The following is a 25633-nucleotide window of genomic DNA, read 5'->3' as shown; positions in this document are numbered from 1 at the left end:
GGCATGGCTAATATTTTTTAATCATCTGCATAGCATGCTTTGTAATTGGTTTTATTCATGTTTTTATTATCATTACAACTATTATTATTCACAGCACTTGCTGCTGATGTAGTGCCGAATAAATTTCAAATACATCACCACTATTGATCCACTTATCAACCACCCTACTAAACACTGCAAACTGAACATTTGCAGGACTCAGTTTTTGTTCATCGGCGAAGATATTCATGATGTGTTTTGAAAAGGGTTGAGATACAATGGCTATGAAAAATCATTTCCCAAAAATCTTCTGAAAGAAAAATCTTCTGAAAGAATCGTATCAGATATATTCAATGTGCGAACTTTTTTCATGAATATCATAGAGCAGAATGTTCGCTAGTGAAATTTTCACAACTGATTTTTTGCCATGCGAAATCAGTTTCAGTGACAATCGCGTTGTCAAAAAATCAGTACTGAACTTTTCTGCAGTGATTTTTCTAATCGATGATTTTTTGTCTAAAAATCACTTGTAAAAAGTTTCTGTTGCGATTTTCGAACTTTTGATTTTTTGGTCTTCGGTAATGTTTTTATTCTTCTTTTTCTTTCTTTGTTTGATTGGAACGGTTACAATGACCATACATCCAGCGGTTTCGTTTATAGTCACATGGACTTTACTTTTGTTGACTACCGATGGTATCTCGCGGCGTCGCACCGCCGAGCCACTTCATCACGAAGAAACTTTCATTCCTTCTCGCGAATTACTCTAATTTCTAACGCACTATCCGCGAATCAACGTGCTTGCACACTGAGATCTCCACCGGTGACGTTTTTTTTTTAAATGAGAAGCTAATTATCCGAGAAGTACTGTTTTTATGTTTTTATAAATTGTTGGAAAGTCGCATTTGTTACGGATTTTTTTTATTATTTCATACTACCTACATTTGTTTTACTATCATTGCAGTTTGAAAGTTTCCAATTGCACTTCTTTTCAGAAAATATAGAATAACTGTGAAAATACCAGATTGTTTCAGACCGGTACAAAAGAACCACAAACAAATTCCAGTGTGGGTATCGGAGTTTACACCCTGATGCGCCTCTCTCTGTAGAGGGGTTTCTACCTTGTGGAGTCGAAATCATGTCATTTCTGGTAGATTTTTTTTGACAGTTGTATAAAAGATACGTGACATTTTGCACAGCCATTAGACGAGGTTGTGGATTACTAACCCCACGACTATTCTCTATCATAGAATTTCCTGCGATCTCCTTCACTGATAGTTTTTCTGATTCACTTCTAACTACCCCACCTGGCTAGTTTTAGGACAGGATGGGTCTACTTTGATTCCGTGTAGCTTCACGCGGCTTTCATCTTTATCGGTTTTCGAACTGATCGCTACGCCTCCCTCGGTCTTCTCTGATTCTTACACTACCCTAAAGCCATGATCGATTACGATTTTTATCCAATTACTTTTTCTTGAAGAGCAATACAAATGTTCCAAAGACGTATCATCATTTTTACACCACTTTTATACCTCGATTTATCCTCAGCCTCAGAATGCTTCAGTCTCAGCGATAACCTTATCATTCGTTGCAAATCTCTTTCCAGCTTCTTCCATAAATATGAGACCAGAAAATAGTCGTTGTGGGCTGAATCTGGCCATTATGGTGAATGCAGTTCAGCTGATAAAAAATGCGGTGCGCTCATCGCAAACTTTTTTTTGCATCGATTTAAAAAGAAAAATTTATTGCTTTAAATTCCAATATATTTAAAAATTCTACTTTCTCTGTGTCTGTTACTATCTCGTGACATTAGTGACGAAAAAGTAGATTTTTTAAATATAGTGGAATTAAATGGATTCTTTTTTTTAAATCGAATCAGTTCATTCCGCTAATCTATCAAAAAAGTTGACTTTGAATTGTCAAATTGTTTTCAACGTTTTTTTTACCGTCTGCAGCATTCCTTGCAATTCATAAATCATCATTTTCCATATCATCCTTATATTATTTGACGCTCAAAAAATTAAAACGTTCGAATACTTTTTGTGTATACATAGTAATTCTATACTTATTATAATTGTTTTTATTTTATGCAGGAGCGTCTATAGAAAACATATTCAGAAGTGTTCAATATAATACACTAAAACCTCAGTTTACAATCAAACTTTTTTTACCCGAATTTAATTTACGCGACTTTTTTTTTGTTTGAAATAGCGCGATTTTTTATTTAATTTACGCGATGATCGCGTAAAAAATGGTTTTTGCCTAATGGTGGAAATTTCCATTTATATACATATGCAAAACAATCTCCCTTCAGGGAATTGAATGTTGTTAATAGTATATGAATAGTATAGTACTAGATTGTTTAGTTTCGAAGAATCTAAATAAGATCTTGGGCATCCAAGAATTCTATTGAAAACAGATATTGTATACAATCACTTAACGGGTGACGCGCAGGAATAATAACAGAAAATTGACATACTGTGATAAGATCTGTAGAAGAACTCGCTCATCCAAAACCTTCTCGGAGCAAGCCTTACGGTAACCGAGGACTTTAGCGAGTTTATTAATTGTGGTCCATGACGAATTATTAGAAAGTGCTTGTTCATCTAAATATTACTTGGAGTTGAGGCCTTAAGATCTACCTGTGTAACACAGTGCAGTAACTAACTTATCGTCCTCGGTCCACATTCGTGATACCGCATGCGATCAATAGAATAATTGTGATTGCTCTAGGCCATCCACAAACTACCTGGAGTTCAAGCCTTAAGAATAAGGGTAGTAACGAACTTATCGTTCTCGGTCTATATTCGTGTTACCACATGCGAGAAAAGATCAAAATACCCAAGTAAGCAGTATATAGCTTTACAATTATGAACAGAATTGAAAAACTGTACATAAACTGCTGAATGCTCGTGTAGATCTTAAGACCTGTTTCCACTGAATGTTTCAGGAACAGTCGAAAATAGACAGATGAGCAATATATAGCTCTACGATTATGAACAGCATTGGAAAATCTATATATAAAAATGGATGTAAGTTTGTATGTTTGTAACGCGATAACTTCGGAACTACTGTACGGATTGCCACCAAACTTGGCACAGATACTTCTTGCATTTCAGAGATGGTTTAAGGAGTATTTTTATAGAGGAGGGAGCGTAGCAAGTGTCATTAACAAGGGGGGGTCATGAAAAAATTCATATAACTTGACAAGAATCGATACGTTTTGAAGACCGTAGAAACCTTTTGCATACCTTGAATATGACTATATGGGGGGTGGATGTAGCAAGTGCCTTTAGATAGAGGGGTGGAATGTTTAAAACCGCATAATTCCGAAACTACTGAACGGATTGCCACCAAACTTGACACAGATACTTTATGCTTTTCTGAGATGGCCCTAAGGGTATTTTAAAAAGGAAGGAAGCGTAGTAAGTGTCCTTAACAGGAGGGGGTCATGAAAAACTATGTCTAATTTGACGAGAATCAATACTTTTTAAGACCATAGAAATATTTTGCATATATTAGATATGATTATATGAGGGGTGGATGTAGCAAGAGCTTTTAAAAAGGGGGGTGTAATGTTTGTAATGGCATAACTCCGGAACTACTGAACGGATTGCTATTAAACTTGGCACATGTACTTCTTGCTCTTCAGAGATTGTCATAAGCGTATTTTTTTGGTGGGGGGGGGTGAGTGTAGCAAGTGTCATTAACAAGGGGGGGGGGGGGGTCATGAAAAATACATATAACTTGACGAAAATCGATATTTTTGAAGATCTTAGAAACATTTTGCATACCGTAGATATGATTCAATAGAGATATGATGGAGCAAGTGCCTTTAAAAAGGGGGGTGTAATGTTTGTAATGGCATAACTTCGAAACTACTTAACGGATTCCTATCAAACATGGAACATGTGCTTCGTGCTCTTCAGAGATGGTTATAAGAATATTTCCATGGGGGGAGGGAGCGTGGCAATTGTACTTAACAAAGGTGATCATAAAAACATTATCTTGCACAACTTAGATATGATTATAAGGTTATTCTGTGGGAAGAGGGTGTAGTAAGTGCCTCTTAAAAAGGAGTGTAATGTTTGTAACGGCATAACTCCGGAACTATTGTACGAATTACTATAAAATTTAACAGTTATTTTTTTTTTTGTTTTGATTATAGAGGTTTTAACCTTAAGGTCATTCGCCTCTTCGGGCCAGAAAAACTTTCTGACCCTATGTGCGGGGTTGGGAATCGAACCCAGGCGGGCTGCGTGAAAGGCATCGACTTACCCATCACACTATACCCGTCCCCTTTAACAGTTATTTCTTTCTCTTCAGAAATAGTCATAAAGGTATTTTTTAAGGGAGGAAGCGTAGCAAGTATCATTAACAGACTATAACACAATTAAGAAAATTTGAGAAGAATCGATAATTTTTGAAGATTATGCAAACATTTTCCGTATCTTAGATATGATATATGTATATGGAGGTGGATGTAGCAAGTGCCTTTAAAAAGGGGGATGTAACGGCATAACTCCGAAACTACAGAACGGATTGCTATCACACTTGGCATAGCTGCTTTTTGCTCTTCAGAGATAGTTGTAAGGGTATTTTTATGGGGGAGGGAGCGTAGCAAGTGTCCTCAACAGGGGTCATGAAAAAAATTATTTAATTTGACGAAAATTGATACTTTTTAAAGACCATAGATACTTTTTGCGCAACTTAGATATGATTATAAGGGTATTCGTGTGGAGTGGATGTAGTACGCCCCTCTGAAAAGGGGATGTAATGTTTTTCTGGCTCTTTAGAGATGATCATTAGGACATTTCCATGGGGGAAAGTGTGTAGCAAGTGTCCTTAACATGGGGGAGAAATTCATATAATTTGAAGAGAATCGGCATTTAGACTAGAAGGAGGGGTTCTGAAAATAAATTTCCATCTCCCATTTTTTGTAAAACAAGAGAGTGGCAAGAATTTCAAGGTCGTAGTAGATAGTATTGCTGTTGTTAATTTGATGTTAATTTGAATTTTCATCGAATAATTTCAAAAGATCTGGTAAAATTTTGCCGGGGTATTCAAATAACTAAGGGAAAATAATCTTTGTCTGCCTATGAACGCAAGTGTATTTATGTCTCAGCATAACTACGAAACAACTAAACGAACCGCCACCAAGTTTGGCACATGTACCGAATCGATATTTTTCGAAAAGCAGAGATACTTTCTACACTACTCAGGGTAATCATGGAGGAGATCTGTAGTAAGTTCACTAACAAAAGGGAAGTTAAATCAAAATAGATTATAAGGTTAGCAGTGCACCGAACATGGAAAGTGTAAGAGAAAATTGATCGGGTTTTACGAAAAATCGGTACTTCTTCACGAGTACAGTATATTTCTAGCAACTAAATGAGGTTCACAAAAATATTCACAAGAAGGAGGAGGAATAAGTATTCACAACATTGATCTGAATTGAAGAAATCATACGATCAATGTGAATTTTGGTATGTAAATCAGAAAACTGTCGACACAAGGTGATGGAAATAAGTTTATAACGACATTTGTATTAACTGAATAATTATTCTATACGTTTTCCTCTCCGATGAACGACCAAAATGGTTAAAGCCGTGGTAAAATAAATTATATAAAAACGTTATTCTATAGTACAAATGTAGTTATGATGGTAAACAGCCTTTCGTTATAAAATAATCATTATCAGATGGAAAATTTTGAGCAATTAATGATGTCATAAAAATTTTTATAAAGAGGAGGTAGTAGCAAGTGTTTATAGCCATGGAAGCCAAAGGTATTGTAGGTCGAATGCGACGAAGTACAGAAGTACGTTACAAGCACACATACAAAATAATTCAAGTAAGTTACAAGCACATATACATATGAAACTCGGAGGTTACTAAGAAGGTATTTATAGAGAGAAAGATGTTTTAAAAGTGTCTAACAAAAGGGTTCAAATATAAAACTGACCCAATTTGTTGAGAATACCATCAAAATTATGATTATTGTGAGATCTGAGATGGGACACTGATCATTCGCAATCTGAACATGAACGGAGTATTGTTCAATCGGATTTCCGTCTCAGTTATGTTTCACTACAATCAGAGTATTTCACTAAGCAGGACAACTTCGAGAATTTTTTCGGCCTTCCCTTCACGAAACATTTCCGAGCAACGCCGGGTAATTCAGCTAGTTATACATAAACTACTGAATGCTCGTATAGATCTTAAGACCTGTATTCACTGAAGTTCTTGGACGACTGAGAAAAGATCAAAATATCCAAGTAAGCAGTATATAGCTGTTCGATTGTGAACAGAATTGAAAAACTGTACATAAACTGCCGGATGCTCGTATAGATCTTAAGACCTGTATTCACTGAAGTTCTTGGACGACTGGGAACCTACCTGGAACAGCTATAAAGAGACAAGTAAGCAATGTGTAGCTCTAAAAGTGCTAAAAACGAATAATACATTTTTTGTTTGTGGTTCAACAAAAAATGTATTAGCCGTTGTAGTTCTTGCTGTGACACAGTGTAAAGTCCTTAAGGACAATACTTCAAGTAGTTCTTGGATCGTGGGACACCTCTTAAGCATTTCCATAGTCTCAGAACATAGTCAGAAGGGCATTAGACGCTAAAGCATCGAACGTAGTAGGATTGTTCATGTTATTTACACTAAAATCAAATGAAATTTGAAAAACAATTTTTTACGCGAAAAACGCGATGTTTGTTTTTAATTTACGCACCCCCGGCTCTGCGCTTAAATTGAGGTTCCAGTTTACTATGTTTCAAGTGTGTTATTGGCAGGTCCAGAAGACTGGAGGTTTGGAAGGTTTCGATACGGTAAGAAATGAAACATTGAATGCAAACTCGAGCCCTTGCCAATTGCAAGGGATCGAAAGTCTTTCTGTTATGCTTGAATCCATTTGATGCAAAAATTTCATTTAGGCAGGACTGGTCGATGGAACGGTGGCCTAGGAACATGATTTGCTCTGTACACGAAATAGGTAATCGGAATTCGATAGAGTCAACACACGCCTGAGTCCTGGACTAAAGTTGTTTGCATGTATAAACAAAACACATGGAAACATCTTTTTTCTATAAACCTAAACAGTGGGGCTTGGGATAGATTAACAACACTAAAGAATATATGATACAATCTAACCGATTTTGAGAATTCATAGTCCATTCTGTACCCTGCTCCAGAGAAATGTAACGCAATAACACAAATCGCAGTTCGAAGAATCCAAATGAAAACAACAATGTTAACTGTACGCGCCATGGCCTACTCTGTTTTCCGCACTAGTATTATGTAAAATTGTTATCCACAAACTTATCTATCAATTAATATCTTGAAAAGAGATTTGTGTCATCATCATAGTTACTGTTTATTTTTTTTTGTATGGAAAGGATTTCGTACTCACAATAAGTCTATTATTAGAAACCAACCATACATGATTGAAATCAACACGTTTCCCATCATCCTGGGGCAGACCTTTTTTTTCTAGTTACGAGGAAGGGAAACACTTCACCTCAGCTTACAGAGATACAGGGTCGGCCGTCCCATTTTGTACCTACTACATTCTAATGATGTAGCATAAGTGGAAATCTCGAGCTGTTGGAGTAAACGAGAAAAAAATTGAAATGGTTCGTTCGTATGCTCCGAGAAACGGACCCTATCCTGGCCGTAGCCGGCTACCATATAATAATGACCAACTAGCTGGGAATGAAGTGTCTCACATTTCGTATGCGCTATGTTAAATTTAAGGATCTGTGCCCGGTCGGTGTAGGAAAATGTCGGTAAGGTGTTTTATTACACACATGAATCATGCACATTTCAGGACACGTTTCATTCGCCCCTGGTACGATAATGGAACCCATACGATGTGGTGGTAGGTTCTTTACTTCTTTCCATATCCTCTTGCGAACCATCAGTCAGATTATCGTCCAATCATTTATGATTTAATCATAATAGGAACCTGAGCTGTCGATGACTGGGGTTGGCTGACTGGGCCGTTCGAGAGACCGGGTGACATCAAAGGATTCGCTCACTGTTCGATCGGAGCTGTTATGATGAGCAGGATCATTGACGCTTCGTGGCGCACCGGTGCGTGTACGTGACTTGTGGAATGAACGATAAGCAAATGGTTCTCGGTTTTATATATCTATCGTTATAGCACCGGGAAAGTGTCAAGGAGAGATGATTTCTGATGTCAACACTAATTGCACTTTGTGGTGATATAATTATTTTGCTTGCATAAGTCGGTATGAATGTGATACGCAGTGACTGTGTGGGTGTACTGCTATTTTTAATGGAAAACATTCTTGAATCAATGAGGGATCAATTGTCTGTAAGAAGAAATGTGACTCCTGTTCCTTGTTGCCTTGGTCCAAAGTCGATAGTATCAAATAAATAATCCGGTTCAATTAGTAGCCAATGTCGGTCTGAAAGGCTTAAGACGAAAATACTTTCTAGGCCTAATTGGTTACAAAGACAGAAAATAGAATGATCTAGGTTTCGGATGGTGTTCAAAAATAGACATCAAAACGTTATCGATACTAGCGCGAATTTTCCTTTGATTACATCCTAGCTACGATACTCTAGCGCTACTTGATGAGGAACTTTGACGTGGCGGTGGGGGACGTTTGACAACCTAAGACTTACTGCTTCATCAGATTGGTCCGCGGACAAACGTTGCTTATTTTGCAGTTGTGAGTAATTTCACGAAGTCCTTGTTGCCAAAGCTGTTGTGTAGACGAAACGAGTCAGGGTTAGTATCGTAATTGAAGCTGAATACTTTTAACAAAATGATTATAAAAAAAATTATTTATTTGATTTTTAGCCATAAAGCTTAGAAAAAAGAGATTATTTTCCAGCGATTCGGTATAACGTATAGTCGCAATGAACTCAGTTTGATTTTCATTCAGTATCAAGCGGGAGAAAGCAGTCAAAATGGTTTTCTTTGAGCATTGATAATTAACAGTCATTTTGTGTTGTTTCAGTAACAAATTCTAATAAGCATACATTGAAATCCTATTATTTTACCCATTCGAAATTTTGAATCTTCTGACGATTTAAATGACCTTCTTTTCATTAATCCTTAAATTACAGTTTTTAATCGCCCTTTTCAGATATGTGGAAACGTTCCGAATGATAATATTGTATACAGCTGGTAGTTTGGATGCAATGTGTATAAATGGCGAAGGCTGCTCGCCTCAGCGACCTGAGCGATTACCGGCGACACTACCTGAATTATTTATGCAAAACTATATATAAATACAATGAATAACTGCAGTTTTTCAGTATAAGACAGTTAAAAAAAAATTCAAAATCGAGGGATTTTTTTCCTGGTGTTTCGTATTCGCGCAACAACATAAGGAAATTCCGCCTTACATGACGTTTTATCAGGGCGCGAGATATCCTTGTGATTCGTCGCTAACCTACGAGAATCAGCTGACTACATGCCAATTTTTTTGAACAACCGGCTCACTATGGTTAACCCTGCCTTCCGACTCCGAAAAAGTCATGTTCAATCAAAAATAAAGATAATCGTTCCGTGCCGAATCCATTCGTCGAATTGTCTTCCTCTGCTAAAGTACCAATAGCAATCATTGTGAAACAAGACAAACCCGTTACAACCAACATCCAACGCATCGAACAGTCAAGAGACGAAAAAAGGCCACAAAACCATGACTCAGAAAACAAACTGAAAACAACAAAAACGACAACGACGATAGCGGAAAAATGGATGAAGATGCGTATTGTGAGCCAACACCCGATCAGAAATGATTATAAAAAATTGCTTCAAATTTCGATATTATGAATAGCACAAAATCTATCTGAATTTAATATAAGTTCACTATAAATAGTTTTTAGAATATAAGATTTTCTATCAAACATTTGTATATGATTATATCTAAGATTATTTTTTTGTAAAATTAATAACAATAATTTGTTGTGTCTTAAGGTCTGAGGCCAGTGTGTTTTAGAGGGCTATTTTCACGCTTAAAATCTGATTTGCTCAGAAACGGTGACGAACATCAAAAAACCCAACTGACAAACCCTTAGAAAATTAGTTCAGAATATGCTGTGAAACTTTCAGAATGATTCATTGAATTTAGCGGTCGGGAAAGTTTTTTTTTCTGAAGAAAGAATTGCATTGCTGAAAACGCCATCTTGCAACTTGTTCATTGAATATCTAACCTTCAAAGGCATGCATCAAAAATCTATCCTGACAATGTCCTAGATAATTTAATTTAGATGCGTTTAGTGCATAAAAACATAGATGTTGTCGCGATAAAAATGAAGTGAATGTTTTTTTTTGTGAAGGAAAGAAAGGATTTCTATGCACGCGCCATTTTTTCTGCTCCAGTTTCCTGGTAACGTAACGAAAAATGAGAGAGAAATAAAATCGGCTCAGGAAGGCTGCCAAACAATTGGTAGCTTTATTGAACTTTATTTGATGTACAGGGTTGTTACGAAAAATTTCAAAATTAAAACGCGCGAAATCCGCGCGAAGTCGAAAAAAAAAACGCGCGAAATCCGCGCGAAGTTGAAAACTAAAACGCGCGATATTTCAGCGAAGCGTTTACACCACTATTTTTGTGCAGGTAATGCTTACCGCAGAACTAACAGTGAAAATTAAATTGCTTACAGTTTTGTGATTTTGAAAGAAGTTAAACAGATTTCAGCAAAGACAATTATTTGCTTCGACATCTTCTTGCTCGGTAAGCTTGTCCTTCTCGGAAAGAATAATTTTAAGTTCGACCACATCATGATGATCTGATTTAATCTTTCTAATGACAGTTTCAATACAATTTATCGCTTCCTGTTTAGCTTTCGTTTTCTAAGGCAGCGCCTTTTCCTGTTGTCGGATTTTACTCTGAATGTCGTTCTTTTCCTCCTCATATTTTATTCTTTTATTTGGAGCATGGAAACGCCCACCGGAGTTAGTTTCTGTCAAACTTGCTCTCCGGCAGGCGTAAAACCTCGTCATCTCTTACATCAATAGATTACAATCATCCAAATGATACATTTCTTAAAATCTAGTGCTTCTACAGCAACTAAATCTAATGAGACAATAACATGAGGAACGATTTCCTGATAACATTACGTGATAAATGGAAGTATGGCTTTGAAAATAGTAAAATCTATGTGCTCTTTGAAATTTAACTTGGAATTCAGAAGAACACCCAGGTCCTTAACAGACGATGCGCGTTCGAGGACAGTTTATGAAATATTATAGCCGAACTTGAATACAAACTTTTTGCGACTAAAAGAGATGACGCAGCATTTTGAGGTATTTGAAACCATTTTGCTGATTTTACACCAATTAGTTAAATTATCTAAAAGTTCTTGTACGTACTCTGAGTCAGCTACAGATTTGATCATATGAAATATTTGAAGGTCATCGACGAACGATAGTTTCATACACTTGATCGAAAAATTTAGATCGTTGAGATATAGTAAAAATATAAACGGTCCAATGCGATTTCCTTGAGGAACTCCAGAGGTTACAGTAACTGGTGATGTTGTACAGTCTCTTATTTTCACTATCATTTCACGACCAGTTAGATATGATCGAAGCCAATTTAAATATGATCCATTTAATCCAAGTCTATTCAACTTGTAGTTCGTTATGTTATGATTGATTTTGTCGAACACAGCAGAGAAATCGGTGTTTATAAAATTACTTGTAGACGTGCTTGTAAAGAACATATGATTAAGGAAATTTAGGTTACTAAATTTGTGGAAGTTGAACGCTTTGGCATGAATCCATGCTGAGTCTCAGATATGCAACCAGAGCAACTATGTGTAATTAAATTCAGAATTATATTAATTTCAAACAACTTCGATACAGCGCAGAAAGCAGCAATTCCACGATGGTTAGATACTATACCCTTGTTACTTATTTTGTCGTGAATACGACTTACTTTACTACGGGGGGCCTTTTCTAAATTTACACTGAACAAGAATAGATAGAACTTAATCATGAATATCTCTTGTTGTACTAATCCCAACAACATTTTTTTCTTCATGCTATAGAAAATATCATATGATTAGCAAATTGTGATAAAATTTTCAGTAGCATTAAATAACCACAAATAACTCGAAATCATAGTTTTCTAAAATGTTTGGTATCAACGAGTATCAAAGTGAAAAACTCTTGAGGCTTGTTTGTTTTTCTCGTGTTCGGACGACGGTTTTTATGCAGTTCTCGTGGTACCTCTCAGTAAATTATATATTTAATTAGTAAAGAACTTTTTGATACTTTTTCCATAGAAATTCTTGCTCTGGAAATTAAGAACCTTCCATTTCAGATATCAAAAAGTGTGAAGAGACACCATGTCAACTTTTGTAAACCGGAACACATGGAATTTCTTCCATATTTCAGAAGAAAAAAAAATCCAGAACGCAAAGAGCAATTGAAAATGTTGGATGGTGGAACCAACAAACTTTTAGAACAATTTCTTATCACCACGGATGGAATCCTGTCGGGTCCAGCACTAGATGAACGTTTTAACTTTTTCTTCTCCGCTTCTTATCTTGTCCAACTTCGCTTCGTACGCCTGTCGTGCAAATTTTGCTTTAAGAATGAGATTTTCATAACAAACAAAATTTGTGATAATATTATCGAAAAATAGCATTCCATTAATAAAGTTATTTGCATTATTGAATGTGTTTTCACTGAGACGATATCTTCCATCAGACATCAATATCTTTCAGTGCGAAAAGCTTCTTTCGATTTCCGCTTTAGAATGGGACAACGCAAGTACATATATCGAAATGTTTTTGTAATTCCTGGTAACAGCCTAGCTTAAATAGCGATATGTACCACTCGAGATTGGAGAGTATAAAATCGAAGTTTTGTCCACTAAAGGAAATATTTTCTAGAGCCGCATCCTCGTAAAATTTGGTTTTATCAAATTCACAATTTCGGTCAGTTTGACCTGCTGGCTCGATTGCTGAAACGTTCCCCATCTTTAATTTTTTGGGGTTTCGAAAAACTCACAAGCTTCAAAAATATGTAAGAAACCGTTTATTCTCGAACAAATACCTCACAAGTCTGAAATAATGTTACTTGCAATTCGCGCGAAATCCGCGCCATCGCATCAAAATCTGACCAAAAACCGCGCGAAATCCGCGAAAATCGCGAAATCCGCGAAAACCGCGAAATCCGCGCGACCGTAACAACCCTGGATGTAGTCAAACTTGTAACCGAAAATATCAAAACTTTCTTGGCCACCCGGCCAATCGAGAGTCATTTTGCACATATGCGAGAGAGTATGGAGAGATGTAATACGCAGAGCGAGGCACGTGGTTATACGCGACCTACTGGCCTCAGCCCTTAATTGGCTTTAAATTGAGTATCGAAAAATGTATATCATTTTCCTTTTTTCCAGTAAGAGAAAAATAAATTTAATTTCACTATAATGCATAAAACACAAAATTTTTGGATCATAGTTTTATATATAAATAAATTCCACCAATAATAAATCATATTTTAGTACTATTTAAATAGAATTATCTACGAATTGGAAAACTGTACATCTTAATTAAATGTTTTTTTGTATTAATCTAAGCTACAATTTTAATATAATTCCGAAACGGTTTTCTGATCGGGCAACAATGTTGAATAGGAATGAGAATACCTCTCCTCTGAAGAAAATGGGTTACAACAAGATTTTTAATTTAATATGATAAATCGGCTCTGGAGTAAATATTTCGGAAATGATCCTTCATTTCATATAACATTATTTTATAGTTCATTTATGCACTAACATGCTCGCAGAATATTTCGTCAATATTCGTAATTTTCCTAGTATTTGTAGTAACATAAACATTTAGACACCTTTTCATTGCAATACATTCCGACACTAGACTTTTTATTCGCATTATGCGAAGCTTTGGGCATTGAGAAAAAAACTATTTTTGATCAGAGACAGAGACATAACTGGATGTCGTGAATTCGAATAAAACTGACACGATTTCTTTACACTTTCGAATTCAAATTGATAGTTGATCGATTGTGTGAATTGCGAAACTTTCCCCCTTTTCACTACTAAAATTTTCAACGATTTTTGACGTCGATTATCTCATTTCGGAATTGCATATTTCATTGAAAGAAACTATCAAGATGCTGTACAGGATTCATTTCTGACTTTTAGAAGGACCAAATTCTGTAATTCTCTACGATATTTAGCACAGCGAAAAGTGCATGAACCAAATCAAATTATTTTGGATTTTCACTAAACTGATGATTTCTAACTTCGAATTTCAAAGAAGTACACTGAGGTCTTTTTTTATGCGGTCTTTTTTTATGCGGTTTTTTTTACGCGACTTTTTTTATGCGAATTTTCAGAGTTATGCGGTTTTTTTTATGCGAAGTTTCAGAGTTACGCGGTTTTTTTTATGCGAATTTTCAGAGTTATGCGGTTTGCCCTTCTGCGGTCTTTTTTTATGCGAAGTTTCAGAGTTATGCGGTTTTTTTATGCGAATTTTCAGAGTTATGCGGTTTTTTTTTATGCGAATTTTCAGAGTTATGCGGTTTTTTTTATGCGGTTTTTTTTATGCGGTACGTAAATTCGCATAAAAAAAGACTTCAGTGTAATCTTAGTTCTTTAGATAACATTTAGAGCCATTAGAACGGCTGATTTTATATAATGTTGTCCACTTTTCGTTTCTTGTTTTCTTTCTCTCCAATGCAAAGCACCAGTAGCTGATGCAATTGTTCTTGCTTGAATTGAAACTAGCTTAGCTTTGCGTACAAACCGACACATCCGCACGCAGTGCCAAATGATACGAAACTGGTTTAATGCGACTTCTTGCCTTGACGACCGGAAGGCAAATGAGAACTACGACCTGAGCGTTTGAGGTTTTTAACCACGCAGAAGGTCTACTTTCATTGACGACTGCTCCACGTGACGACTGAAGTCCAAATGAGAGCACGACCTGAGCGTTTGAGGTTTGGCACCACGCTAAAGGTCTGCTCTCATTATTGACGACCGCTGCTCCCGACGATTGAAGTCCAAATGAAAGCACGACCTAAGCGTTTGAGGCTTTATACCACGCAAAAGGTCTGCTTTCATTGCCGACTGCTCCACCTGACGACTGAAGTCCAAATGAGACTTGCGACCCGAGCGTTTGAGGTTTTTAACCACGCAGAAGGTGCACTCTCCAAAGCTGCTGGTTCCACGACGTCTGCTTGCATCCAACGCACAAGAAGAAATGATCGAATTTCGACCACGGTTCCCCTTTTATACGCAATCAGTTGAAGATATGTGCCTGACTACCTCAAAATCGTCGTCCTTGCGCGAAAAAGCCAAGCAAATGTAAAGAGTTTTCCGCGTTGTTTTCAAAGTTTTAGAAAGCTTAATTTTTGAGTTGTTTTTGGTTATCTCACAATGTTCAAAATATTATCCTAAATTCCTGATCATATTTTTGATGAAATGATGAAAGAATTATGTTGCTGCCGTTGATACAAGTCGCGATATTCACGATTAAGTTCTGCCCATTCTTCCATATGGCTAATTTTGAAAAGGCACCCCATAGTAAAGTAAGTCGTATTCACGACAAAAATTTCAAAAATGGTACATTTTACCTAATTTTAAAACACATTTTTTAAAAGAATTGAATTTGAAGCATCTTTTTCGGCGCGATATTTGTTGGGTTCAGACTGTAAGATGTTGTCATTATTATAAAATTTCATAATCAGCAAAAAAACTAACTAATATTGGGTTCGGAACGAAACGTAAAGAAAAGTAAAACCGGTGCCCTAAGCACCTAATAAAGCTAAGCCCTAGAAACAGAGCTTTAATTCGCCAATCACGTTGAATGACCTTGACAGACTGACTAAAATCATCGTCAACTGTATTCTGTACTGTGCAAGTGACTATCAAATTAGATACTCGTTAGATCTATGACCAAGAAGAAGTATACTGAGTCAAAGACAAGGGGCCTCTTTTTGTTTTCTCTCTCATTCTCCTATTCCCTGTTGAAGTAGAAAAATCAAAGAAAGTATTAAAATAAACATAAATTGAAAAAGTTCATTATTCTTTGCAAAAAGTCATCGGACTTCAAGTTTATTAGAGTAAATGGATATATTTCGATGTTTATGCTGTTTGATTATTATTAAGTCACATCGTAATCAAACAGTGACAGGAGAAATGAAGATTATATTAATTGCACCAGCAATCAATGAGTGTCCTGGCGAGTGTAATATCAAAAGAATTTTAGTGCTGACAAATCGGCTCTCAGACACCTAATATATGGTGATTTGTAGAACCTGGTTGGCAGCAGTCCAGTAACATAACCTTTCCAATTTTCATCGTGAAATAATACTAATACTAAAGCAGCTCTGCCTAGAAGATCAAACCTGGATCGGCCAGTAAAAGTTGAAAACCCGTTTTCGTTCGGGACATCAGTAAAAACATTGCACTTCGATGCAAAACATGAGTATTTGGCAAATTACGTGTTCTGACGAGTCGAAGATGAAACCTGAAGAAAATTAGAACCGATTATGTGCCCTAAACACAAACTAATCAGGAATCAGAACAAATTGGCTCAAGTGGCACGTTTCCCTGATAATTTAGAGATTTGTGCCTTGTCATGACTTCTCAACATTTTCCTGATGGGAAGAAAAGGATAAAAGGAACATGGACAGGAATTGTAGTAATCGCATTCACGCAAATCACACGAATTATATTCAGCACGCTAAACATAGCCATGTGATAGTTGAGTTGACAATGTCCAGACTGAGCTCTAACAAGAATTCTGCAATTATGCTTGGAAACATGCAGTAGACATTTTGACGATTCAAATCTGGTGGGAATTACATCATCCATATTACGGGTCTGTCTCGAATGATGATGATGCAATGGTTACATCATTCTGCATTTTGGATACTTCAGTGAATTGCGTAGCCATCTTAACAAGCCTTGCCGAAAGCGATTCTGCTTTGAAGAACCAACAAACGAACCGTAATCGTTAGTGTTCAAGGAAGAAAAAAAAGATTATGTCGCATGTCAAAAAGCAACTTACTTTCCTATAGTGGAATTTAACCCTCTGTTTCAACAGAATTCGCATCCGAATTACAGTGTACAGAACCATTGCATGGCTGGTGCTACGATCCTACTGATACAACGATTCCTTCCAGGTCGAAGCTCGAACATACGACAACTGGTTACCAGTGCCCTATGCATTAAACCACCAACCTGTGACTAACTATGAACAACTAAGTATTGTATGAGAGCAAATAAATGAAACTTAATTCGCTAGCAGGAAGGATTCGTAGTGTCAGTAGAATCGTAGCACCAGCCATGCACTGGTTCTGTACACTCTGAATCGGCTGCGAAGTCTGTTGAAACAGAAGGTCAATTTCCACTACAGGAATGTAATACCAAGGCTAGTCTAATTCGCTAGCAACGGCTTCAGCTCCACTGTACTTCATATAATATGAAGAATATGAAGTCATCGCTTGGCAAATACCGGTTAAGCGGTGAAAATGCCGAACAATAGACACACTTTCTGTCTATGCGTTCAGTTATGCAGTCTAACTGTGACGCGGAGTTGTGAGCTACGAAAGGGCAAAGCCGTTTACGACTGCATTATTTAAGCTTCTGCACCTTGACACGTGAGCTCCCGTTTTAGTGGCCTTTTACGACATGGAACGGTAAACCAGTGGGTCAATTATTGGTTGAAATAATTTCGGCGGATGCTAAGCAGATTACCGTAGTGTTATTCGTAGCCAGTTGGTAACCAACACAACCGAGATGGGAAGTTGACATTGAAGGTGAATTACCATCGGTGGTCGAGTAGCCATCGAAGACGATACATAAAGAAAATTAAATTTAAGCTAACACTCAACAGAAAAGTTGCCTAAATGATTGTGTAACTAAGAATATTACAAAAAATGCGAATGGCGACGAAATGTTTTGCGAAAATGTTTGTGGATACATGAATTATAACACAGAAACAGTTGTAGCAAAATTGATTACCTTTCGAAAAAGTGAGATGAGTGAGTGAGATTTGCGATACTGGTACGCAGAGCCGTAGTGAGCATTTCTGGCGGCCGAAGCGAACTCAAAAATAACCGCCCCGTCAATTTTTTAACAAACACCAGCCAAGTGATCAGTTTTTCAACAGTTTCGTGAATGCAATAATGTTATAATAAGAGTTTATGTTTTGTGATTTATCGTCATTTTGATATAAATCAGCTACGTTGCGTTAAAACTAGTGCAAGCGTTCTGAAAGTTAAACATAAAAATCAATCGCATACGTATTTCCTCTTTTTTGTGTTTTGAAATGGCGGACATGAAATTTTCCTTCACCTTAAAATACACTTAACCTGAAAAGAAATAAATTTTATAGCTCATAACAAATGTTTCGTAGATATACTTTAAACCACACGAAAGTAGTTTTTTGAGAAAATTGCATTAACATTGTTTAATTGTTTAAGTACCGTTCTAGTTATTTTATTTTCGGTGAGACCATGCAAAAGGTTTTATCAAAGCTTCAAAATGACCTACAAACTATTATATTACTTGTAAAAAGAGGAATTGATTATAGCTGTCATGGAAGCATAGGATCGGGATTTGAAGCCTTAGAAATACCCGAAACTTCAAGATCTAAAATTTCAAACTTATTTGTTTTTTAATCGACTCTGGAACATAGAATAATTTCGGGATCTAAAATTTCAAATAAAGTTTTTTTCTGCATTCAGATCTAAAACTTAACATATATATTTATTTTAAACTCGACTAGAGAGTGCCAACTGTAAATTTACGAACTCAAAATTCGCAGAGTCGATTTTCGTCAAAAATAAATTTTTCCATAGGACACTAGATCTCGACGTTTCAGACAATTCTAACACATTTGGCATAGAAAAAATATCTCCCACCCCTTATGGTGATTTATCAAGATCGAAAATTTTAAAACTATATTTTTCAAGTGCTTCAACTTTTGAGCACTACCGCTTTACGAAATTAGAGATGCCCCCAAAATATAGGCACCCTAATTTACGTACCATGAAACACTACAAGGAATAGTCCTTTCAGTAATTCGACCTGTTGACGTAGGACTACACAACTATTGTCAAAATCACTGTTAATTTCTATTTTGGACATTTAGGAAGCAGTTATCTTTTGTGTTCCTCATATCCTTATTAGTATCACGGTGAAATGTACTTTCGATATTTTTTCAGAATTTCGAATTTCACGTTATGTTGGTGATGAGAGGTGTTGACAACATAATTCAATTAAAAACGAATAACTGTTTATACAAGTCTTTGCCCCCGACGTGAAATAATTCTTAGTATCAGTAATATCCCCTTCCCCCCGAAAATCATCGCCTCTCATGCATGGCGAACGGCGCATAAAAGTCCACAGAAAGCTAATGAACAAAGAATCCTTTTCCACGGCACAAACGAACCGCACAGAATGCAAAACGATTCAATGCTTATTAGTGATGGGCAAGCGCTCACGAGCTGTTTATTTGAACCGACTCGTAACAATGAGCGAACGAACCACGGCTCTTCAAAATTAAACCGCGGCTCTCAACATCGAAAGATAGCCAAGCTACGAATCGTGGTTCATCCGTGCTGCCGCCCAAATTTGAAAACCATGGTCTTCTAACGACAGTTCGACATGTAAATTGCGTTGTTGTTTAAACGATAATGTTTTCTAACGAAGCTGTCAAAAATTTTTGAATTTCTTTCAATATCCCACTTCCTCGCACACATCCACCTCGTTGGATCGCCCATATCGCTCATGTATTTCCGTGGCTCTAATACACACTCTCTCGAACCGCTTCTCCACATTCACGTTTATTGAGAAAGAGCCAATGAGCCGTTCAATTGAACCGGCTCTTACGAGAGAGCGTTCGGTTCAGAGCCGCTCATTAAAATGAGCCTTATTGCTAATCACTAATACTAATTTCGATTGTATGAAGAAGCTCAGTTTAAATAGTGGCGTTCATTCTATGCAAAATGCAAAGAGATTTAATGTAAACGAAATTGTCGTCTCTGTTAGGGAACGCTAGGAGTACGGCGTGATAAACATGGAAAATTATACCTTGTTCGTTATTTATTGAAGCTTCGACCACCAACTATCATCTCAAATATATATACTTTATGTTTCGTCTTCGACTCGTCAGTACATAACGTTCTATATAGTGTTCTGAAAGTAGCAGAAACTTTATGTCTGCCTAGCGGTTTATGTTGAACTGCTAGGTTACATAACAATTCAACATGAACTGTTATGTACTGATGAGTCGAAGACGAAACATAAAGTATAGAAATCGGTTATATGCCCTATGCACAAAATAGGATAACCCCTAAATGATCAAATATACAGTTTTGTCTATTCGAATCGATGCGTCCTAACCACTGTTTCAACGGTTTTTTTTCGTATTTTGTTTTCACATTCCTATATAAAATTCAAAGAGTAGTCCTACATCAAAACGTGCGATATTAGTGTAGTGAATAGTAGTACAGATATCTGCGCACTTGAAAATTTGATTAAATTTGGATCTCCCAATAGCCAATTTTCGGGAATAGCAAGGAAGGAGACCTTTCCCTATGGCTTTTAGAAAAACTAACTTTTGCTCTTTAGGAGGTTCGCAGGTTTGCTCTCTGAAAATTAGATTTTTAGTAGGTCCAAGTGTATATCCACAATCGAGAAGAAGCGTCTCTTGCTCATGACAAATAATTGATACGTTCGTCGCTGACTGGCGCTTCTGTATTCTAGATGACTATAGAATAGTATTTTCATGTATATCAATGATCATGATCACGGGGGCATCTCATCAGATTTTGGTAGCAGTTCTACATGGAATGAGAAGTCCCGGACATAACAAAGAAAAATTCGATTTTTTAGCGTGGAAACTTTTTTATTCTTTAGTTTAATCTTCATCTAGAGCGGTACACTTGACCCATCGGTCCTCCAACAACAACAAAAAAAAAGATTCCTTTTAAAAAACAGATTTGTCAAGGCCTTCAAAATAGGCTTCCGCTTTTGCAAAGACCTCAGCATTCGACAAAAATTTCTTTCTCTGGAGAAACCTTTTCAGGTTTGGAAATAGATAATAGTCTGATGAGTCCAAGACGAAACGTAAAAATAATAAAAACGGTTCAGTTTTTGCAATGACTGAGCGGAAATATATATTGGAGAAGCCAAGTGAAAGAAAAACTAACAGAAAAGATGAATTTTTGGAAAAAGATACGCTCAGAGACAGGACTCGAACCTGCGTTCTTATGCATTCCGTGCATACGCGCTACTATTTCGCCACTCTGATCTTGTTTTAGTCACTCTAAAACGCGAAACAGACATAGTAGCAACGTACATCGAACATGGTCTACGTCTGGCTGACGATGTCCAGTCAGCGACTGGCACCATTAAAGAAGGTGACAAGCGATTATAAATACACTCTCCTACTCAATGCTTGATCGGAGAAATAGGTATAAAGCGAGAGGACTAGTGTTTGATGGACAGAGAAGATGTTTGGATGTAAGGTATCGGTCGGGTGACGGCCGGGATGTAGACCATGTTCGATGTACGTTGCTACTATGTCTGTTTCGCGTTTTAGAATGACTAAAACAAGATCAGAGTGGCGAAATGGTAGCGCGTATGCACGGAATGCATAAGAACGCAGGTTCGAGTCCTGTCTCTGAGCGTATCTTTTTCCAAAAATTCATCTTTTCTGTTAGTTTTTCTTTCACTTGGCTTTTCCAATATATATTTCCACTAAAATTAATAAATCGTTAATAAAAACGGTTATGTGCCCTAGCACAAAATTTGGCTAACCCCTAAATGACCAAACCTGCATCGGACAGAAATAGTCGAAAACACGTTTTCGTTCGGCACGTCAGAAAAGACATTGCACTCAGTTGCAAAACAAAAAGTGTTCTGTAAATAGCAGAAACTTTACGTCTGCTTAGCGGTTCAAATTGAACTGCCGAGTTTAGCACTAAGCAGTTCAATTTGAACTGCCCTGCTCTGATGAGTCAAAGACGAAACGTAAAAATAATAGATAATAGTCGTTGAGGGCCAGGTCTGAAGAATACGTACCGCAAATCATTCAATTTCACCGTTGCTTGTTTCATCAAGACACGAAACTCGTCTTTTCCATAGCTTGATGAAAACTAGAACTCGTCTGACACGATCAGCTGTTATTCAAACACTAGTGGACTGTCATGCAATTTGGTATTCGCCCATCTAGAAGCTTGTTCTCAACAGAAATATACACGGTTCGAAACTATTCACGTCTTTTCTGTGAGAGATCCGGGACTTTTCAGTCCATGTAGTAATAAGGCTAATCTGAAACATAATCTAATTTAAATAGTACAAGAAATTAATGTTTTCACAAACTAATTGTACAACTAATTTTTACCACTTCAAACTCTTTTTGGCGCCCCTTGGATGTTGGTGCCCGAGGCGATCGCCTCACTCGCCTCACCCTCACTACGGCACTGCCACTGGTACGTACAAAGTATCATGTACGTGTTTCGCCCTACTTAATCGGGTTACCTTCTGAACTGTGAAGTGTGCAAAGTCTCATCCAATGCGAAATACCATATGTGCGTGTTGTGTACGAGTAATAAACATATAAAAAGTTATATTTTTCGAACAAAAGCTCGCTTTTAGTCCATTAGACAAATGTTTTTACCACGTGTACAAAAGGAGAAGATGAAAGTTATTAACTTGAATGCACGAATCCAATCAGGAAATCATCCGTTAAATTGCCTAAAGCAAAACAAAATACTGCAAGCTGAGGTAGCCAAAAACATGAATGGGGTAATTTTCGAGGGATATAATCACGTGTGGACCATACCCAATCAAACACATAGCAATTTCCCGCTGATCCCATTATTACATACACGTAGCACGGGCCCAGACCCAGACCTGACATTGTGCCACGAAAGCCAATTCAGCCGTGACCTACATTATTTTGTTCAGCTTCCAGCCGCCAACCGCCAACCGCTGTGACAGGTGCAAGCAACCACAACAACTCATGCAACTGCCGTTCGATGCAGCAATGTCAAGTAAGCAGCCAGCATGCAGGGGCACGAGGGCAATAGATTGGAAACCAATCACTGCACTATTTTCACAATTCAGTTCACTTCGTCAGGATGCCGGTGGTGAGTTTACTGAAACGACCAACTATTCCATTATAACACCACCCCCAATCCCTCCCCCCCCCTCCTACACACACATCTGTTCCGCTAGAGTGTCCCAACGGTTCGGGACAGGGGTTCGGGGAAGGCCCAATCTATCCCCCGTGTTGATTGTCCTCACCGTTACAATGAAGGCAGGGGATTGAAATGTGAAGTAGTTGATTCGATCTCAATTCATGGGACTATTTATCACTTCGTTTCCTTCAGTCAGTGTTCGTAAAATCAAGCCAGATGCTACTGCGACCCGTTTCAGCCATCATTCCTCACTTTCGTCGGCGGCCCGTCATCGGTTTCGAACAGTCGAACATGGGACAATTTTAAATGGAATCTAAATTGAATAACAAGAGCCTGTTCCTGACTGTGCCGATCCTTTCAGTCACTCTTCGAACTGAATTCAATACACGGAACGACCGAAATTAGCTCTGCGCCTAATTCGTATTACTGTTTTTAAGTTAGTTGATTTTAACAACAAAATTTCCAAAATAACTATAAAATTAGTTAAAATTGAGAATTTACTTTGCTGAAAAAAACTCTTATTTTTAGAGATGGCGTTTAGTTGGCGAATATTCTGGACACAAACCAGTAATATTCCAATCCAGTACGAAATTCTCATTGACAACAAATTTTGTTATTAAAATCAGAAAATTTGTTTCTATTTATCTATCACCATCATTACTGAAGGACAGGGCAAAGAAAACAAAAATGGAATTGGTTTTATTAACAAGTTTATTAGCTAAAAACCTATGAGAAGTGTCAAAGCAAAACAATCCATTAAAAAGCTAAAAGGGACAGTCTTGTTGAAACTGCTTGCAAATTGTTTAGATGTTTTTCGCATGTGTTACGATATATCCATATATAAATTTCTAAACCGATATTTAAAAATGACGTAAACTGTTAGTGGAAAGTGTATTTATTCAGAATTTGTGCGCATTTAAAGCGATTGTGCGTAATAATGTTTTTACGGGGAACAGTGAAGTGAGTTTCGAATATTGCACTCTAATTGTATATGTCAAATGATGTTTTTTTGTATCTTCCAACCTTCTGGGCTACGCTGTCCGGTGTACTACTTGTACCGAGTGCTCAAAGTTTTCAGTGAGATAGTCAATTTCGCGAAGTCGAATGAAGAAAACAGCGATTTAGAAGAAAAATTTTCAAAAAGAAGTTTATGTTTCGCTTATGTCTTTTTCTCCAATACAACATCGTATTCATACCTGCCAATATAGAAAAGATAATCGGGAATTTTTTTCGGTAGTAGTGTGCCATCTAGTGGCTAGTAGTCATAACGGTGTTAACGTTTTTTCGGTGACAGGGCGCCATATAGCTGCAAATGGCAGAAACCAATTCAACCATTTATGTTGGTTGCAAACAACGTTTTATTTCTCTAATTCAACTAAAAAATTAGTTGAATGGATATGAAGCGTGCCTTAGCTAAGAAATGACAGCACGTTTATTTGGTGAATTCAACTAAAAAAATAGCCATTTCAACAAATATTTTATTATTATTATTAAGGGAATCAGAATTAAAAAAATCTAAATTAGCAAAAGTAAGATTTTTTTAGTTGTCTCAAAAAATAACTAACTAAAATCAGAAAAATCAACTAATTTTTCCGCCAAAATGCTGATTTCGGTCTTTCCGTGTACAACACATCCTCGGTCCGATTCGTACGGGCGTTCCGTTCCGGGAAACTCGGGCGATTCTACAACTTACGATCGAATATACTGTCCGTAGTCCGTGAATTCGCAGCTCAACGTTGGTGCGGGAAGCTCTGGATGTCCCACCAGTGTGGGTGATAAATTAATTTGAATAGTCACCCATTTTTCCGCATTCGCTGCCACCGGCTCCGGTTTCGATTGTTTGGTAATGTAGTTAAAAGGACATTTTCGAACTGAACAAAGGAATGGTTTTCAATTACTTCTTCAGTTTATTACAGTTTGAAGCAACGTTCAGTACAGTGAGTTTCAACATTTTTGTCGAATGTAAATGGATTGAATGAGCTGGAAAAGCCGTTGATTTATAAGCTTTGTAAGAAAATGCTCCAGTGTCATATATTATCTTCATAGTCATTTTATTCTACGTTCATATCCGACATACCGTATTTTCGAATAGCTATTATTACATACCTAATTGAAGTAGTAAAAATAAACGTGGAACAGAACCACGTTCCACTGTCAGTTCTGACATAGTCTAGGAGAATAAACACAAGACCGCCCATATTACATCACAATCTCAACAATAATTATTTTTCTGGACATTCAATAATATTATTACTACGGGGAGGGAGCATCTCTCAGATCGCGCCGTTCGCTAGGTTCAACTGTTTTCCTCTCTCTCTCTCTCTCTCTCTCTCTCTCTCTCTCTCTCTCTCTCTCTCTCTCTCTCTCTCTCTCTCTCTCTCTCTCTCTCTCTCTCTCTCTCTCTCTCTCTCTCTCTCTCTCTCTCTCTCTCTCTCTCTCTCTCTCTCTCTCTCTCTCTCTCTCTCTCTCTCTCTCTCTA

General features: G+C 37.2%; 1 protein-coding gene across 6 annotated transcripts in view; it reads right to left on the bottom strand.

Moving 5' to 3' along the window:
- Window positions 1-25633, bottom strand: part of LOC131428309 (1-phosphatidylinositol 4,5-bisphosphate phosphodiesterase) — a 165752-nt gene that overhangs the window by 41706 nt on the left and 98413 nt on the right. For 5 of the 6 annotated variants that reach the window (XM_058592164.1, XM_058592163.1, XM_058592161.1 and 2 more), the window contains one exon: window positions 8634-8713. The exons of the other annotated variant lie outside the window; for it this stretch is intronic. In XM_058592164.1, coding sequence (XP_058448147.1) covers window positions 8634-8713 — 80 coding nt within the window. The remainder of the gene's footprint in view (window positions 1-8633; window positions 8714-25633) is intronic. 6 annotated transcript variants of the gene reach the window in all.

This window comes from Malaya genurostris, chromosome 2, assembly GCF_030247185.1.
Source record: "Malaya genurostris strain Urasoe2022 chromosome 2, Malgen_1.1, whole genome shotgun sequence".
NCBI lineage: Eukaryota > Metazoa > Arthropoda > Insecta > Diptera > Culicidae > Malaya > Malaya genurostris.
Note: the sequence above shows the minus strand (reverse complement) of the source record. Positions and strands in the feature narration are given on the sequence as shown.